The following is an 18,980-nucleotide window of genomic DNA, read 5'->3' as shown; positions in this document are numbered from 1 at the left end:
TCCCCCAGTCCTGTCTTGTGCGCAGATCTACAGCAGTCCCCCAGTCCTGTCTTATGCGCAGATCTACAGCAGTCCCCCAGTCCTGTCTTGTGCGCAGATCTACAGCAGTCCCCCAGTCCTGTCTTGTGCGCAGATCTACAGCAGTCCCCCAGTCCTGTCTTATGCGCAGATCTACAGCAGTCCCCCAGTCCTGTCTTATGCGCAGATCTACAGCAGTCCCCCAGTCCTGTCTTGTGCGCAGATCTACAGCAGTCCCCCAGTCCTGTCTTGTGCGCAGATCTACAGCTGTCCCCCAGTCCTGTCTTGTGCGCAGATCTACAGCAGTCCCCCAGTCCTGTCTTGTGCGCAGATCTACAGCAGTCCCCCAGTCCTGTCTTATGCGCAGATCTACAGCAGTCCCCCAGTCCTGTCTTGTGCGCAGATCTACAGCAGTCCCCCAGTCCTGTCTTGTGCGCAGATCTACAGCGGTCCCCCAGTCCTGTCTTGTGCGCAGATCTACAGCGGTCCCCCAGTCCTGTCTTGTGCGCAGATCTACAGCAGTCCCCCAGTCCTGTCTTGTGCGCAGATCTACAGCAGTCCCCCAGTCCTGTCTTATGCGCAGATCTACAGCAGTCCCCCAGTCCTGTCTTTTGCGCAGATCTACAGCAGTCCCCCAGTCCTGTCTTGTGCGCAGATCTACAGCAGTCCCCCAGTCCTGTCTTGTGCGCAGATCTACAGCAGTCCCCCAGTCCTGTCTTATGCGCAGATCTACAGCAGTCCCCCAGTCCTGTCTTGTGCGCAGATCTACAGCAGTCCCCCAGTCCTGTCCTGTGCGCAGATCTACAGCAGTCCCCCAGTCCTGTCTTGTGCGCAGATCTACAGCAGTCCCCCAGTCCTGTCTTATGCGCAGATCTACAGCAGTCCCCCAGTCCTGTCTTGTGCGCAGATCTACAGCAGTCCCCCAGTCCTGTCTTATGCACAGATCTACAGCAGTCCCCCAGTCCTGTCTTATGCACAGATCTACAGCAGTCCCCCAGTCCTGTCTTATGCGCAGATCTACAGCAGTCCCCCAGTCCTGTCTTATGCACAGATCTACAGCAGTCCCCCAGTCCTGTCTTATGCGCAGATCGACAGCAGTCCCCCAGTCCTGTCTTGTGCACTGTGCTGTGGCTGTTGGCCCACTACCAGCAGAGAGAGCAGGGCAGTGTCTCTGTGGCGGGGCTATATACAGGTGCACTAGTCCTTCGCTTCCCTATTCTGTGAAAACACATGACAATACCGTGACGCATGAGCGCCAGGTCAAAGTACTCCTGTTCCATCTGTCCTAATTATAACTGCTAGTAAAAATAACAACAACAAGGTACCAGATTACCTGGTGACAGTCTCACAATACCTACACGTACCTGGCTGCTGCAGACTTTTACTTTTATCAACATTTCTGTTAAACATTTCTTGTAAAATAGCAACAATTACAACAATAATGATTATGATTATTATTATTATTATTAGTAGTAGTATTAAAATTGACAGTTTAACAGTTGTTCAGTTGTAGCTGCCAGTTGGAAATGATCAAGAACATCTTGGTGTCGACTGGGCACAAAGTGAGTGCAAATAGCTGTTCATGAACTTCAAACTATGTAGAACAATATTCAATTATATTTTATGTTAAGGTTTGCAATCATGATTCAGGAACAAACTGATCAAATAGTCAGTAGCAAATTTCAAATAATCTAAAGATTAAATGGCAAGGCCTGTAGCAGCTTGAATAAACACACTTCAGCTGTTTTAAAAAGGTTCAAAGTCTCACATTGGTGCTTTTGTCTGGGCAGCTCACCTGGGATATTTCCTGTAGGGGTCACTCTCACCTTGCTTTCCCCAGTGTGAGACATTTCACAGCATGGATAGCTCATGTTGTTAGTGAATACAAAAAAATGAAAAAACTAAACAAAAAACGTAACATAAGCATTATGATTATCACATTATCAGAAGCCTTTCAGATCCTCCAATAGATGCCTGAATTAGGCATTAAGTGGAGAAGATGATGGCTGAGTGATTAGCTTGGGAAATGTCAACCCTGAGATGTTTTTGGAACAGTTATCCAGCAGGTAAGGAAGTATGTCTAATGCCAGCCAGGGAACAGGAAAGGCAATGTTCCTGCAGACCATTCTATTGCTGATGGAGCTGTGTCACTACAGGCATAATTTCCCACTATTTCCCACCCTAAAACAATACAATTGTGCTGTGACGAAGCAGCAGGCAGTTAAAGGTCCCCTGGGTGTACTCACCATCCTTGTTTCATCCACCACTGAAACCCTTCCTGAAGGTATAATCATTTCCTGCTGAATCAACATTTTGTTGTTTTTCAGAGAATTATACAATATACATTTCTTGGTGCCTTTTTAATTTTTAATTGTGTGACTGCTAGTGACATGCTTCACTGAGAATGCATTGGGACATGAGTATGTATGAGGCCCCCTATATATATATATATATATATATATATATATATATATTTGGAGTATGAATTATTAGGCATAAATAATTTCACAGTAAAGGAGTGGTTGAAATGCCTCTACAGTGCTGTAGTTTCATAATCACTCTGCATGATAATGCATTCATGAAATCTCAATCCAATCTGATTATTTTGGCAAGTGCTGTATGGAACTGTGTAACGTATGTGTAAGTTTCCATGATGCCTTAACCCCTGAGAGTGATGAGAATGGCTCAGAGCACACTGTTCAGATACCATGAAACTTATTGGGCATGTCAAGCACTTACTTTCACTTCTCACATTTAATATTTGTGAATATGCAATATAGTGGATCATTTCTGCCCAAAACAAATAAATATGTATCTAAAATAAATGAACAATTAATGTATATTGAAGAACATGTATGCATTTTGTTATTTATTTATTGATAATTTTATAATGTTTCAATCTTTTCACTACAGTATTTCGTTTAAGTGTCAAACATTCTTGAAGTACTGGATGACACAGAACAGGACTTCAATATCTACTGGCTTTGCTGTTAGGTGGTGAAGGATTGCAATTTGTTTCTTAGATTAGACTATTAATAGGAAGCAGAAGAAGACCCAGTATTTTACACAATCTTCTCAATCATCTTTCAACAGGAAACATCTGGAGAATTATAATGATCACAAGCAATATACAAATATATGTTTCATTTCACATTTCTGTAATTAACAAAAATGTACAACCGGAAAACAAAATGTTATGCATTAATGAAAACACACACACTACAACTAGACACTTTAACAGCACTATTATCTTAAATTATTGGTGAAACATTTATTTTCTTAGATTGTTTGAGACAACAGCAGGCACATATTACAACAATGCCCAGTGACATCAGGGACATGAACACAACAGCTCCAAAAATAACTCTGTATGGTATCAATTCTATTGTGACATCAGAATCTGTGGTTTTGGGGGTAACAAAACTGCTCATCAATGGAGGAAGGATGGTCATCCCGGATCCTTGCTCAGCATCTTCTGGCTCACAGTCAAATTGATTTCTCAAATAAAATCCCTGCTCACAGTGGCATATGAAACTGCCCCATGTGTTGTTGCACAGTTGTGCACAATAGGTCCCGGAGTCACATTCGTCCACGTCTACGCAGTAATACTCAAGTCCCCTTTCATCAATAACATATCCCTCAGGACAATTGCATTGCCATGGTGTGTTCAGGTCACATTCAGCCAAGCATTCAGCTGTGGGGCAGTGCAGGAGACATTTGGTGTGATCTTCACTAGACTGGACGTATCCTTCATAGCAGGTACATTTGTAGCTACCCGGTGTATTTACACACTCCTGGTCACAAGGGTTATTGGAGCACTCATTAATGTCTGTGCATTTATCATCAGACTTTTTAAACCCAGCTGTGCAGTTACACTGAAAGCTCCCAATTGTGTTTACACATACCTCATTTGGCCCACAAACCCCTTGAAGTTTGCAGTCATCAATGTCTCTACATCGCTTCACGTCTTCTTGCAGGTCAAATCCATGGTGACACATACATGTAAACCCATCATCATGAGGCACACACAGATGCTCACAGCCGGAATTGAAGCAAGGATTCATTTTCTCGCAGGTCACTTTGTTATCTTTAAGTTCCTCTCCTGGCGGGCAGAAGCACTGTGGTTTACTGTTGTTCATTTGGCACTGGTGCTCACAGCCACCGTTTTCAACCTGGCAATCCCAGGGGCCCTGGATCCAGTCATCTGCACAGTAAGCTTTGACTTCAGAGGGATTAAAGACTACAATGGTTCCTGGAGGTATAGAGGTGAGATCAGTTGCAGTAAACCCTAAAGGAGTGATATATTGGACAGATTCACCTTCAACTTGTGGTAGAGGTTTACATGTCTTATTGAAGTTGTACTCACACAGAAATCCATCCACCTTCTCCTGACAAGGTCTTTCCGTCCACTTTAGGTCTCTGGAAACCGAGACGCACAGCTGAGAGCAAGACGAGCCCATGTCTCTCCAGTTGGTGAAGTCTGTGTTTTCATCTCCCGTTGTCCACTTATACCCTCTCAGTTTAGCGGTGTTGTCGGTACAATGGCCATGGGGAAGCTGCAACCCAATCCAGAATACTCCTTTTAGATGACTAATTAAAACAGAGATAGCATCGTTTGATACCGATGATCGGACGGTCATTAAATGTCCATTTTGCCTCGAACATGTATCCTGCGCTGTCTGGAAATCTGTTGAATCCTCGATGCTGGAGTAGCAGTCCTTCTCTACACATAAGGTGCTTTTTGGGGATTGTCCTTCTGTTATCAGCAAGAGATTTAAGCCAATTAAGAAGAACAAGGATTTCCAAGACATTTTATTAAAAGCAAAGTAACAAAATATATTAGTAATATATTCATTAATATGAGCACTGGCACAATGGAACCAGATTGACTCACTTCTCTATGGTGTGGTTAGACACTGGTAACTCAGTATAAGACTGCACACTTCATCATGTGTTCAGGGAGTTCAGTGAGCAGTTTTTGAAGAACTGAAACTAGAATATTTTTGTAACCTCAAACATACTCAGACTGCAAATCCAGGTTGGTCCTGTAAGTGGTGTTTTTGGACCAGTAGGTGGCAATCTTGCCTCTGAATCAGGAATTCTAAATCAGGGGTTGCCATTCCTGGTCCTGGGGCCCCACTGTCTTGCTGTTTTGTGTTCCAGCTGAGCTCTTAATTATTTGAAAATTGTTAGCTTCTAAACCATTGGATAATGGTGCTTTATAATTTCATATTTAACTAAATATTACATTATCCAGCTGTTTAAAAATATTATTAAACTCCATTCAGGAAAATTATTAGTTCTGCACATGACTGAAAGTTTAACAGTAAAATATGTATTTATTTAACTGAGTTGTAGTCAAACTAATCTGCAATAAAACAAAAAACAAAACAAAAACATGTTTAAAAATATTAAAGAAACATGCATTCCAACCCTTCCCACATGGTTACAAGAAGATGGCCCAAACCTCCAGAGTGAAGCTGATGTGGTTTGGTAAAACGATGGAACATGAATTGCAATGTAATTACTTTAAAAAACAACTTCATGCAACCAGAAATAGAGACAATTTGTAAGAACATTTTAACTATACTTTGCCAAAAAAACTACTTACAAGAAATGCAAATTGTTAGAAAACAAAATTGAAACAGCATTTCATAGCTAGGCACATACAGCATATGTAGATGAGGTGTGTAGGAGACAACAACTGTTAGAGAAAACAACAAATCCTAAGGACGGAGCAGAGCTCTGTGCATCCAATACATGGAGAGCAGGAAGAACTCAACCCGCTCCTAAAGTTCAGGAATGTCAACGTAAAGGATGGATCAACACTCAACATTCAGTCAAGGAAAATGGGAGCAGGTAGAACTCAGCCTGCTCCAACAGTCTGGCAAGAAACACACCTGCAACTGCTGGACGAACACTCTGTAATCACATAACAAAAAGAGCAGGGAACACACTGCACCAGACGACATGAATATCCAGGATGTAGCCAAGCTCAACATCTGACCAACAGAAGAGCAGAGGATCCTAAACCTGCTCTGACTGTCCAGCAGAGGCTAAGACAGGCCCTATCAGGGATGGAGCAGTACTCAGCAGATCTAGCATGTAAAAGCGCTTACAAATATGTGGAGTATCCCCACTTGGCGAAGCAGCCTCAGACAGGAAAGGTGCCCTTAAAAAGCACCCACAAAGCTGCTGTCCCTAGCATGGAATGCACCACAAGCCATGGGATGTGAATAAAACCTTAGGAAAAATGCAGGTTAGGATGCAGGAAGGCCATGTAGCCATGCCCTATGAAATGCAGACAGGAAGGATGCGCACAAAAGTGCATGCAACTCCCCCACCAGCTTAGCTGAAACAAAGCCAATATGTCTTCAGAAACAACAACTTCAAGTCCACAGACTGAAGTGCCTCAAAGATGGCCTTGGAATGTGCCTCCAGCAAATATGACACACGGGGGGGTGAAGCTGCTGCACCCCTTTAAAAGATGGATAGGCCAGGAAATGAGATTCAGCCAACTCACCATCAATCCAAGCATGGCAAGCCGAAATCACAGCCAGTTAGACCTTGAGTGTGAACACTAACTTACCTACATTCAGCAACTCTTGAAAAAACTGCAAAATGACTACTGTTGAGAAATAAATAGGGTCATGGCCAAGGTGCACACAACAAGATTGAAATCTTGTTTCTTGTCTTGTCTTGTCTGCCATCATTAGGTGTCCTGCTCTGTAGGGTGAAGACCACAGTGTCAGACAGCCCTAGTAATGAGAGCCTGTCCCTCTCAGGGGCTAGATCCACAACTGGAGCACAGCCATGTTCGGGTGCTACAGTGCACCTCCCTCCTGAGACAACAGGTACATGCAGTGGAACCTGCAAAGACTCCCCATCTAGCAACAGGATACGCATTGACAACCACAGCCTCAGGGGCCTCCAGGAGAACTGATATGCTCTCTAACTGGACCCTCTTCAGGAAGTCCAGGAGAAGTAAAACTGAAGAGAAGGTTTACAGTGGCATGCGCGTCCATGAGGGCTGTCGGACCTGTGAAGCAAGAACCAGAAGATATGTGTGCATGCTTTGCCAAACCAAGACCAAATCTGAGGCACTACTTGCAGATGAAGGTGCTATTTGGAGGACCGAGGACTCCCCCTGGAGAGGAGGTACCCCGTTAACTTTGCCAGGCCGGGCAGATGGCCTGCTCACAGGGAGGCTAGCCGAGACTGAGACAACAGTTAGAGTCTGTGTACCTCTGTGCAATCTCTGAGAGTGCAGGCCCCTTTGGTGGTTGATGTAAAACACTACCAACGTGTTGTCTGTCTGAATCAGCACATGACTGCCCCTGAGGGCTCGCAGAAAGTGCAAGCCCAGGAGGACTGCATACAGCTCCAGCACATTGATATGGAGAGATCTGAAAATGGCTCAATCCACATCCTGCGACCGTCCACACCATTTGTGGTTGTTGACTCGACTCAAACCAGCTCTTCTGCAGAATGAGGCCCAACCCCAGGAGAAGTGCGACAATCAGTCAATTGAGGACACTCATGCCCTGGAGCCACAACGGTGCCGAATGGCATCTTTGAAAAAGTGCAGGGAGCAAGGAACAGACCCACTCAAAAGCTTTGCCCTGGAACCTTAACCTCAGAAATCTCCAATGACCAGAGCATATGGGAATGTGATAGTATGTGTCTTTCAAGTCCGTGGTCATGAACCAGTCACCCTGCCGAACTGCTTTTAAGATGTAGCAGAGGGTGAGCATTTTGAACTTCAAAAACCTTCAGGTGGAAGTTTAGGTGCCTCAAATCCAACATCGGATGGAATCCGTCATTTTTCTAGGGCACTAAAAGTACTTGGAGTAAAAGCCCTCATGGAGAACAAAGAGAGGCACTTCAAAAATGTCGCTCTTGAGTAGCATTTTTGCGACAGACAAAACATTTATTAACTTGCCAGGTACATGATTCAAGTTTATACATCCTTGTCATATAGCACCATGTGAGTATACATCAAAAATATAAGGGAGTAATTGGAGTGAATGTTTTGAAGCACTGACAAATCATTGATGTAGTAGAACCAATTGTTGAGTTGCTGTATGGAGTAGGGGAAATCCAGAGACTTTGTTGTGTCCAGGACGGGAGATGGCCAACTGGGAAAGCAGCTGGGAGGTCTGTGCGCCATCCTGTGGGCCTCGGAACCATGGGGGGTGAGGGTGCCTCCCACTCTTCTTCCTATGCAGCCGAGTCTGCAGAGGGAGGGGGCACCTGATTGCAGACTGTAGCGCAAATCCCAAGGCAGTGTAGGCCGTGACTGCGAGGGAAGAAGAACAGGGGAATGGGGCTGCTGGGGCCAACGAGCTGTAACGGGCCCTGGTGTGGGAGAACCTGAGCCATCTGTTGGGACTGCTCCTTGCCCTTCCTGGAGTGTTCCAATATCACCTCGACTGCAGGGCCAAATGCGAGTCCGGTAGTGATGACACTCTGGTTTGGGAGAGCCAAGGTGTAACAGATGGTTGTTTTCTACATTCTATTTTTAAGAAGAGCAACTCACGCACACGCAACACAGTTCAAGAACTTATTTTGTTTATTCACCTTTGACCTTTTTCCTGCTCTCCACTAATCCCATAGCGCCCTCTGTCTGTCACGATGGGTTCTGCTACACAAGGCATTTGGCTGCCACAAGGGCTGACAGCGAGTGTCCAGATACATCAGCCGCTCCACTCTCCAATCTCCTGCATGAGTTGAGGTGTGGGAGCCTCCTAGTGCTTCTCTACCAGCTCCACCACATAAACCACCAGCAGGCTAGATATATTTTGAATGCACACAGCCTGTGCCTCTGATGCATGCGACGTGTTTATGAGAATCACAGTAGATCTGCACTGGTGGTTTGGCCTGACAAAGTCTCTTGGTGTGGTGGAGAGCAACGGAGCACAGCAAAGGCAGGGTCCACCACCAGGAAAGTGGCCAGCCCCACTGTGTCAGCTCCCTGGAAATGAGCAAATTGCTCCTCCAACTTGATAGTGGACAGCCCCGATGCAGGCTTGTGTCAAGAGGCCTGTACTTCCTTGAATTAGTCAGGAAAAGCTGCAAGGGAGAAGGAGCATTTTGCAGACAGCATGGCGATGGACAAGTCTACTGGCCAAAGCATTACCAGAGGCTGTGCTGCCCTGCCAACCATAGACAAGATAGGCAGAAGGCTCGATCTCTCTGAGGAACATAACGAGAAACATTATGAGGAACATAACGAATGCAGATGCCTCCAAACAGATGTAATGCATGATACAATTAAGCAATTAACATTTTATCATGCTCTGTGGCATGTATAAAAATGCTGAGCAGGCCCAGTTGACCTTGATTTTGTATCAAGATGGCAGTGCATAAAAGACAAATGCACATTTGAGAGTTCAGTGGTGCAAAAACCATAGGCATTGGTCTACAGAGATATACAGAAAGTGATATGGTCAGATGAGTCATCCTTCACCATATTCTCAACAAGTGGGCGAGTGCATGTGTGGCGACACCAAGAGAACTGTACAGGCCTGACAGCTTGACCCCTACAGTGAGGGGGTCCGGAGGCTCTGTTATGCTGTGGGGGGCATTTTCCTGGCATGGTTTGGGTCCACTTGTCCCCTTAGAGAGAAGGGTCACTATAAATCATTACAAAGTTATTCTGAGTGATTACCTTTATCCTATGGTGAAACATTTCTATCCTGATGGGAGTGCTGTCTTCCAGGATGACAATGCCCCCATCCACAGGGCAGGAGGGGTCACTGAATGGTTTGATGAGTATGAAAATGAAGTGAATCATATGCTATGGCCTTCGCAGTCACCAGATCTCAACCCAATTGAAAACCTATGGGAGATTCTCCACCAGCATCATCAAAACACCAAATGAGGGAATATCTTTTGGGAGAATGGTGTTCCATCCCTCCAGTAGAGTTCAGAGACTCGTAGAATCTATGTCAAGGCACATTGAAGCTGTTCTGGTGGCTCGTGGTGGCCTAACACCTTACGATACACTTTATGTTGGCTTTTCCTTTAATTTGTCACCCGTCTGTATATATACCACTCCAAGTTCACAAATCAATGTTAAGTGGTCTCTTAATTTTTTCCAGAGCTGTATATTAATAAAATACATATGCTACCGGTCAAAAGTTTTAGAACACCTCAATTTTTGCAGTTTTTATTGAAATTTACATTGTTTAATGTCTCATTGTACTCGGAAATGCATGGAACAAATAAACAATCGGAGATAAAAAAGAAATCATGGAATCGTTTAACTTTAACTCCTTAAGATGACAAACCCCTCTGGTACCCTTAAAAGGGCACCAAAATCCATGTGCTCTTTAATCCCATGTGTACTCTTCACTGTTGTGTTGTTTGCCAAGTGCACGGTGGTGTGGTGGTTAGCACTGCTTTGTTCGCAAGTTTGCATTTTCTCCCCGTGTCCGCATGGGTTTTCTCTGGGGACTCCTGTTTCCTCCCATCCTCCAAAGACAGGTTGATTGGTATCTCTAAATTGCCTTGTGTGTGTTGCCCAGCGATGGACTGGCGTGCCATCCTGGGTGTATTCCTGCCTTGCGCCCTATGCCTGCAGGGATTGGCTCCGGCTTCCCTGCAACCCTTGCTAGGTAAGCAGTTTTGAAAATGGATGGATGGATTGATGAAAGTGGAGACTCTCAGCCTTATCCCCCCCCATCCTGCATTCTGAAATGGGGGGGTGGGGGGATACTTGGTCTGAGTAGGAATACAAAATCTCAGAAAATATTGACAATTATGACATATTCTGGAACCTACTGATCAAAACAAGACCATCCACGTTTTGGTAGAAGCAACACACACCCGTCCAGATGGAAAACTCTATCCTAATAAACAATGATTTTCTTTATTGGATCTGAACTTCTCTGTATTTGATAGAACATCAAATATACTGGATGAATCGTTAGGTTGTTCTGAACAAAACAAGCCTATTTACAAAGAAACAAAGAAATCAGATCGAAACTGAGTGATCTGTGACCGTCTGAATGAGATTCAGACAACAACCCCTCCCCAGAGCAGACTGTGTGTTTACCCCCTGGGCTCTGAGCACCAGTTATCTGATAAAAGGAAGCACTGCCCAAGGAGGGATTTCTATGCACTTCACTATATCAAAGCTGCCATTGGCCCCTGTGCACATCACTCAGAACAGGTCCCTTCCCACTTCCTGTTCTATAAAACGTGACGTTAGCGCAGGTTCGTCCTCTTTTGCCGGGAACTAGGAGTCCCGTGCGACCTTGCAACCCTTGGGCAGTGCTTCCTTTTTCAGATAACCAGGGTTGCAACCTATCGTTATCTTTCAAATCGAAACCACTGCCCAAGGGGGAGAGTCTACTGTATAACAAAACCGTTGCAAGGGAGGAGGCTGCGAGCTGATAAGGGAGCCTGCCTCGAGGTGTACAGCTAGAGGGCATCGGCAACACAACTCCAGACAGTAATCTCAGCTGTGGTGACAGCTTAAAATGTCGTACAAATGAACTATATACCACGGGGTGCAGGAACCAACTCATGTGCCACCCATGGAACACAGGAGCAGTTGACGCCTGCTGATTAGACCATCTAACGCAGGGAAACATTAGCTCTACTGTGCTGACAAATGAACTATGTACATGGCGGAACACAAGGTTTGTGCTGCTGCTGTCCTTACCGCTGAGGACAGCAGCTGCAACAGCAGCAGTCTCTTGCTCTATGGCACACAGCCAGAGTGGGCCACAGACCTGCTGACCAAGGAACTATGTACACAGCGAGGCAGCGAACAACTTGAGCGCCAACAGCTGGGAACAGCAGCAGTGAGCTCCATTCCACACAGGCTAGAGTGGAGCCACAGTCCTGCTGTTTAGACATTATATATACAGAGCGGGGTACAGGCCAGATGCATGCACCACCGCAACACAATGCAATAATGTACAAACTATATACAGGGCGGCCTTGTAAGGCAATGTACCTGGAGGCCGCATGACAGACCCTGGAACACATCGACAGGCTGTCAGCAAGTCCAGGAGCAGCTTGCATGGGTGCTTGACTGGAAGGCATAGTCCAGTGGAAGGGAAAGATCGGTTCAAATAGCTCCATCAGGATGTGCTTAACAGGGGCAGACTGGGAGAGGAAATCAGGAGCCAGAGCCCGTGGGCTACTGGGGCTCAACTGCAGCAAACACCGGTTTCCCAATGGAAGGGAGTGGTCCCATCACATCCAACCTATAAAACCGGTCAAATGTAAGTTGCAGCCACACAAATGTCTGCCAAGGGGGCGCCTTGAAAAAGGGCCCAAGATGTGGCAACGCCTTAAGTCGAATGGGCCACCAGGTGTTCAGGCACCGGGGTCCCGGTGGACTCGTAATAGTGTCCACAATCCAATACGAGAGGCACTGCTTTGAAAGTGCCTGGCCCTGTGTCCGCGCTCCATAAGACACAAACAGTTGGTCTGAGCGCCGAATGTCCTTATGCATTCCAAATAAGACCTGAGGGCCCGCACAGGGCAGAGCAGGTGAAGCCGACTCTCCTGCTACGATGAGAAGGGAGGAGGATGAAAAACCATCAACTCAGTAGGCCTGTTGACATGAAATGGAGACAAATGCACATTTGAGAGTTCAAATGGGGCTTGGGAAAGTGTGTCCAGCACTACATCAAGGCGCCATGTGGGCAGTAAAGGGTGCAAGGAGGCCGTAGCCGTTGGGCTCCCTTCAGAATCTGCGCAGCCAGGAAATGAGACCCAGGGGGCTCGCCATCAATCTGGACATGACATGCGAAGATAGCCACCAGATACACTTTGAGCATGGATGGGGGCTTACTGTGGTCCAACAGTTCTTGTAAAAATTGTAATATGACCGCAATGGGGCAATGAATTGGGTCTTGACCACCGTCTTGGCACCAGGTGCTAAACATCCGCCAGCGGTAGGACCTTGTCGAGGGAGCTACTGCGACCTTGTCAAGGGAGCTCTTGCCAACTGAATAGTGGCTACTACTGTGTCTGACATACCCCAGGCAATCAAACACTCCCGCTCAGGGGCCAGGCTTTGGCCAGGGGTGCCAAAGCATGCCCTGCACCTGGGACAACAAGTCCGTTCTCACTGGGAGTTGCCAAGGCTCTCCTTTGAGGAGGGCGATCAGGTCTGCAAACCAGAATCTGCAAGGCCACCGTGGGGCTATCAGCAGAACTGTCACTCGTTCTCTCCTGACCTTCTCCAGGACCACTGGGAGAAGGGGGAACAGTAGGAACGTGTAAAGGAGACAGCGCGTCAATGCGTGGATTAACAGGTCCATCCCTCGGACGGAGAACCATAGTGGGCAGTATGGGTGGACTCTGCCGAGGCAAAGAGATCCACTTCCGCTCTGCCAAACTAGCTCCACAATTGCCGTATCACAAGCGGGTGGTGGCGCCATTCCGAAACCGGGGGCCTCCGCCGCTCTGTTGAATATGCTGGGGAGGTGAAATGCTTTGATGAAACGGGGCTGTGGCTGTGCCCACAGAAGCAGACGGCGTGATAGACAATACAGTCTGTGCAACCAGAGACTTCCTTGCCTGTTGATATAGGCAACCACCGCTGTGTTGTCTGTCCGAACCAGCACATGTGTGTCCCATAGGACTGGCAGGAAATGAGACAGTCCAAGGAATACTGTTTGTAACTCCAGGACATTGATATGTAGGGCTTTGCGGGCTCTGTCCACCTGCCTCAGACTCCAAGTCCATCGCAGACTGCTCCCCAACTCTGCTTGGAGGTGTCTGTCGTCATGACTGCTCGGTGGCAGACTGGGCCCAGGGGCACACCGAGGGTCAAATTGTGTGGGCTCCACCACCAACGGAGCGCCCTCCAGCACGCTGGAGTGACTGTGACTCGTCGTGCTCGATCGCAGTGAGGGTTCATCCTAAGAGACCTGAACCACCACTGCAATGGCCTCAATTGGAGTAGGCCGAGGGGGTGGATCTGTGAAGCAGCCACTAGAAGGCCCAGAAGCCTCTGGGAAAGGGACACCCTGACACAAGCTCTCAGACAGACACGTGTGTATGGAGGCAACTCTCTCTCTCTCGCCAGCATGGTGAGCATGGCAACAGAATTGAGGCGCAGTCCGAGGAACTGTGCATTCTAAGTTAGTGTCAGGCGCCTCTTCTCTTGATTGACACAGAGACCCAATTCGAAGAGACAGCCTAGAATGAGGTTCGTGTGGCTCTGAACCTGCTCCATCGAGTGAGAACAAACCAGCTAGTTGTCTAGGTAAACGAGGGCGCGGACCCCCTTGGCAACACGACGCGGGGCTAAGACGACATCTTTGTACTTGGAAAAAGTGAGTGGGGCTAATGACAGGCCGAAGGGGAAAACAGAAAACTCGAACGCTCGACCCTCAAAGGCGAAGCGGAGAAATATCCTGTGCGCCCGCACAATGAGGATGTGAAAGTGCGCATCTTTCAGATCCATCGTGGTGAACCATTTGCAAGGCTTGATGGATTGGGACATTAAGCATCTTGAAGCACCTTGAGGTGGCAGTTCAGGCACCTCAGATCCAAGAAGAGGTGGGAACCTCCATCTTTCTTGGGCACTAGGAAGTATGGGGAATAGAAACCCCTGTACTACCCCAGAGGGGGCACTTCACGGATTGCTTACTTCTCCAGGAGAGAGGTGATTTCGACACAAAATTTGTTCGCACAATGCAACGGGTCCCTTATTCGTGTTTGTGTTTGAAACAGTGGGGAGTAGCCAACTGATATACTTTAGAGCACCCAAGAGTCTTGGGTGCGGAGTTGCTAATTTGAGAGTTGCTGGGGGGTGTAAGGGTGGGCCAGAGGCTGCTGGAACACCTTGGGGTTGGGCCAGGCCTCCTACCATCGCAAGCTGCCGTAGGCTGCCGGGGGCCAGGGCGGCAAGCCTGGGAGGCGCCTGCCTGCCAGAGAGACGCTGATGGCGGTCGGAATGGGGGCGGGGCTGTTGCCTGGGCTGTAGCCTGGGAGCCGTGATCGGGGGGGGCCTCCCCACGCCGGCGAGCTGCCGCAGACCTGTGCTGCTGGGCCTGGGGTGCAATGGGATCAACCTGGGCCAGCTGCAGGGACTGCTCTCTCTGAGATAGGAGTGCTTCGATGGTGGAGTTGACCCACAGGAATTCCACCATCCTTCCTTGGTGGAGGCTGTTGCCGGATAGTCCCAGGTGGCCATCAGTTCATTGAGGAGGTCAGGAAGCAGCTGTCAGTGTCTTGTTGCAAAGGCAAAGAAGGCATTTCTCCTGTGTACTTGGGATGAAGCGGGGGGTTGGCCAAGTGGCTGACTGACTGACAGGGTCCTATCAGCGATTAAGGTTTATTCAAGTGTTTCAAGAGTAATTTCCCAACACCCTTTGGGGAACTGTTTCGAAATTGAAAGATAACTGGATAAGATTTGGAATTAGAGTGTGAAAACCTAAAATACCGGCAATTAATCTGAAACTGTATAGAAGAATTATTTACATTTGCTCAGTGGTAATTGGAATTGGAGTTAATATATCATAATGCCAGATCTCCTAGTTTTATTCATATTTACATATTTGTTTCTATTTACATACATATACATTACGGGTAAACCAAGACAGCAATACATGAAAAATCTCACAAAGCTGCTAGATAAACTGTGACTGATATGATAGGCACAAAGAGAATTAATTGCATGTTTCCTCAAATAAATTAATACCCAATCAGTTAACATCCAATAATGGTCAAAAGTGGATTTTACTAAATGTATAATCTTATGTTTTTTCACTTTTGATAGTGTGAAAAAGAAATAATTAGGCTCAGTATTGCTCTAGCATGTTTTGGTGATACAGTGTAGTTACAAAAAATTGACTTTATAGAACTTAAAGCCCTACTGTACACATATCAACCTTAATAATTAATTAATTGTGAGTATGTAGTAGCCATGACACATGAGGATGCAATTACTTCTATTGTAAATCCTTTTAATAAAAACTAATAATTTCTAAAACCCACAATGTGGCACATCTAAATTAAAAAAATATTGTATTAATAAATTAGATATGATAATAAATATGATAGGCTTTTAGACAATGTCCTTTATGTTTCCTTGATGTTATTAAACTGTCTCAAGCAAAGTGGGTAATTTGAATTTGAAATGAACTTTGGTCATGATGCTAAAATGAAGAAAGTGAAGAAATCAAATGATAATGATTTGATTCCCAGAGATAACTACATTCTCTTAGGACAAATGTGATGTTTTTAACACATTCATGAGTGTGATTTTAGGACAACATATTGTACAATCTTAAATTTAAAAATCCACAAAATGTGTTGGCCTTAATCACACTCCATAATGTGTAACAAAAAAATAATATATTTTATCTAAGAGAGTTTCGTTGATTGATCTGTTTTGTCTGTATATATGTTATATATATATATATATATATATATATATATATATATATATATATATATATGTTAAAACCTGTTCACTTAAAAAAGTATAGCCAAACACAGAGTGTGTATATAGAACATATTTATTTTGTTTATGTACAAATATTGCCTTTGTTCCAGTGGAGGGCCAAAACAATGCAATGTTGGATTGAAAAACAATTCCTTTATCAGCAAAAAAAACAAAAACAAAAGAAAAACAATCAAGGTTGCTGTCTCAATAAGGATGTCCAAATAAAGAAATAATTTGACTTTTTAAGGTTTGAGTTTAAATTCTTGATTACTTCTGTGTTGGACTTCAGATACAGCACATTGCTTACAAATACAGTAGCTCAAGCACAGTAACAGTAATACAACCAATACAGCACCCAAGACAATTCCACAGACAGCTCCCACAGTAAAATGGATGTGATCACATTCCTTGCCAATAGGAATAAAGTATCCTTTATTACAATAGCATAAAGTTGCTCCATTTATGTATTGACACAGATTACAGTCGATATTGCTTTCACACATATCATATAGAACACAAAGCATCTGAGATTCATCTTCGCGCACATACCCCCCTGGACAGGTGATCACTCTGGGGTTGTTTCTATCATAAAGCCCATGACATTCTGTTTCTGTACAAGCCCTTAAGCATTGATGATGATTTTTGGGGTCTGGGAGAAATCCCAAATCACATGAACATGTATAGCCCTTCGATTGTGGTGTACATGTATGCTCACAGGGTGCTAGATGACAAGGAGGCATACACCTGAAAGTACCCGGCACGTTATAACATATCTTGTCTGCTTCACAAAGATCTGGCAACTGTGTACATTCGTCAATGTCTCTGCATTTCCTCCAATCCTCTGCCAGCTCATAGCCCTCAGGGCACTTGCAGGTATAGCCGTCATCATGAGGCACACACAGATGCTCACAGCCGGAATTGAAGCAAGGATTCATTTTCTCGCAGGTCACTTTGTTATCTTTAAGTTCCTCTCCTGGCGGGCAGAAGCACTGTGGTTTACTGTTGTTCATTTGGCACTGGTGCTCACAGCCACCGTTTTCAACCTGGCAATCCCAGGGGCCCTGGATCCAGTCATCTGCACAGTAAGCTTTGAATTCAGAGGGATTAAAGACTACAATGGTTCCTGGAGGTATTGAGGTGAGATCAGTTGCAGTAAACCCTAAAGGAGTGATATATTGGACAGATTCACCTTCAACTTGTGGTAGAGGTTTACATGTCTTATTGAAGTTGTACTCACACAGAAATCCATCCACCTTCTCCTGACAAGGTCTTTCCGTCCACTTTAGGTCTCTGGAAACCGAGACGCACAGCTGAGAGCAAGACGAGCCCATGTCTCTCCAGTTGGTGAAGTCTGTGTTTTCATCTCCCGTTGTCCACTTATACCCTCTCAGTTTAGCGGTGTTGTCGGTACAATGGCCATGGGGAAGCTGCAACCCAATCCAGAATACTGCTTTTAGATGACTAATTAAAACAGAGATAGCATCGTTTGATACCGATGATCGGACGGTCATTAAATGTCCATTTTGCCTCGAACATGTATCCTGCGCTGTCTGGAAATCTGTTGGATCCCCGATAACGGAGTAGCAGTCGTTCACTGAGCACAGGTTGCCTTTCAGAGTTTGACTTAATCCATGCAAAATGAACTGGACAACGACAAGAACTCGAACTAAATCCCTAATGGTCTGCATTATAAGGAGGACTGCGACAATAAGATTGTATTATATCTCCAGTAAAGTAATTCGCTCCAGCGCTTTCACTGTCACGGTGCCCTAAACCTTGACTTGTGCTTTGCGCTGAAGTAAACACTGTGACTCGAAAGGGGAAGTTGCTTGTTTTATTGGGTGCAGTTCTGCGTGTCTTTGAAGTTAGCCTACATTGTGCCTGCTTGTGGAGTTGATTAAAACACTGTAAATCCGGAAAGCACGGAATGACTCAGAAGTGTAGCAGCGAAAGAAGAAATGCGTTTCCGTGCCATTTGGGTAACTATTGCGCACTTGGGAATAAAGCCGCTGCCTTTCACGAAAATATGTATTTATGCAAGCGCTTGGTAGTTACGTTGTTTCAGAGCAAAACATACGTGTCCTCTTTAACACGAACTGCCGGGATATAAGACGCAGTTATGCGCGTCAGGCCCTGCTTAGTGTGCGTCCGGACGGATATCTCCTGCAGTTTCCCCTGGATCCTGCTTCATGTGAAGGGCTGGGTTTTCTGTCTGGCTCCTTTCTAATGGATGGAAACGGGAGACAGAGAGTCCTGTGGGTGTGTTGTTAGCAGCCCGTTTGTTATAGAGCAAGACTGAGCAATTTAACAATTGGTTTACAAACACAGCATAGGAAGCAATTTGTGATAAGAGATTAAGTTACTTTGGACACTTGACACATGCGTCGATAAAATCTGACTGCAATCTACCCAGGGGAGTTTGTTTTGTATTCGATTTTAAAAATGCCTGATGCCTGATTAATAAATACATAAATACATAAAAAGATAACTGATGGGAACAGTATAATAAAGGTTACGAGATTGTAAGTAGTATTTTCAG

The 18,980-nt window shown here is 45.6% G+C and overlaps 2 protein-coding genes across 2 annotated transcripts; both read right to left on the bottom strand.

The window, feature by feature from the left end:
• Window positions 1–2,787: 2,787 nt before the first annotated feature.
• On the bottom strand, window positions 2,788–4,920 carry LOC136750926 (thrombomodulin-like). Its single transcript, XM_066706098.1, has one exon. The coding sequence runs from the start codon at window positions 4,827–4,829 to the stop codon at window positions 3,270–3,272; it is 1,560 nt and encodes a 519-aa protein (XP_066562195.1). The 5' UTR covers window positions 4,830–4,920; the 3' UTR covers window positions 2,788–3,269.
• Window positions 4,921–16,496: 11,576 nt separating this feature from the next.
• On the bottom strand, window positions 16,497–18,655 carry LOC136750919 (thrombomodulin). Its single transcript, XM_066706084.1, has one exon. It carries the CDS (start codon window positions 18,127–18,129, stop codon window positions 16,684–16,686), a length of 1,446 nt encoding a protein of 481 aa, XP_066562181.1. The 5' UTR covers window positions 18,130–18,655; the 3' UTR covers window positions 16,497–16,683.
• Window positions 18,656–18,980: the final 325 nt, after the last annotated feature.

Source organism: Amia ocellicauda, chromosome 1 (assembly GCF_036373705.1).
Source record: "Amia ocellicauda isolate fAmiCal2 chromosome 1, fAmiCal2.hap1, whole genome shotgun sequence".
Lineage (NCBI taxonomy): Eukaryota > Metazoa > Chordata > Actinopteri > Amiiformes > Amiidae > Amia > Amia ocellicauda.
Note: the sequence above shows the minus strand (reverse complement) of the source record. Positions and strands in the feature narration are given on the sequence as shown.

Bases quoted from the DNA above. Each gene is read 5' to 3' on its own strand.
- LOC136750919 (XM_066706084.1), bottom strand. From the start codon at position 18,129: ATGCAGACCATTAGGGATTTAGTTCGAGTTCTTGTCGTTGTCCAGTTC.
- LOC136750926 (XM_066706098.1), bottom strand. From the start codon at position 4,829: ATGTCTTGGAAATCCTTGTTCTTCTTAATTGGCTTAAATCTCTTGCTG.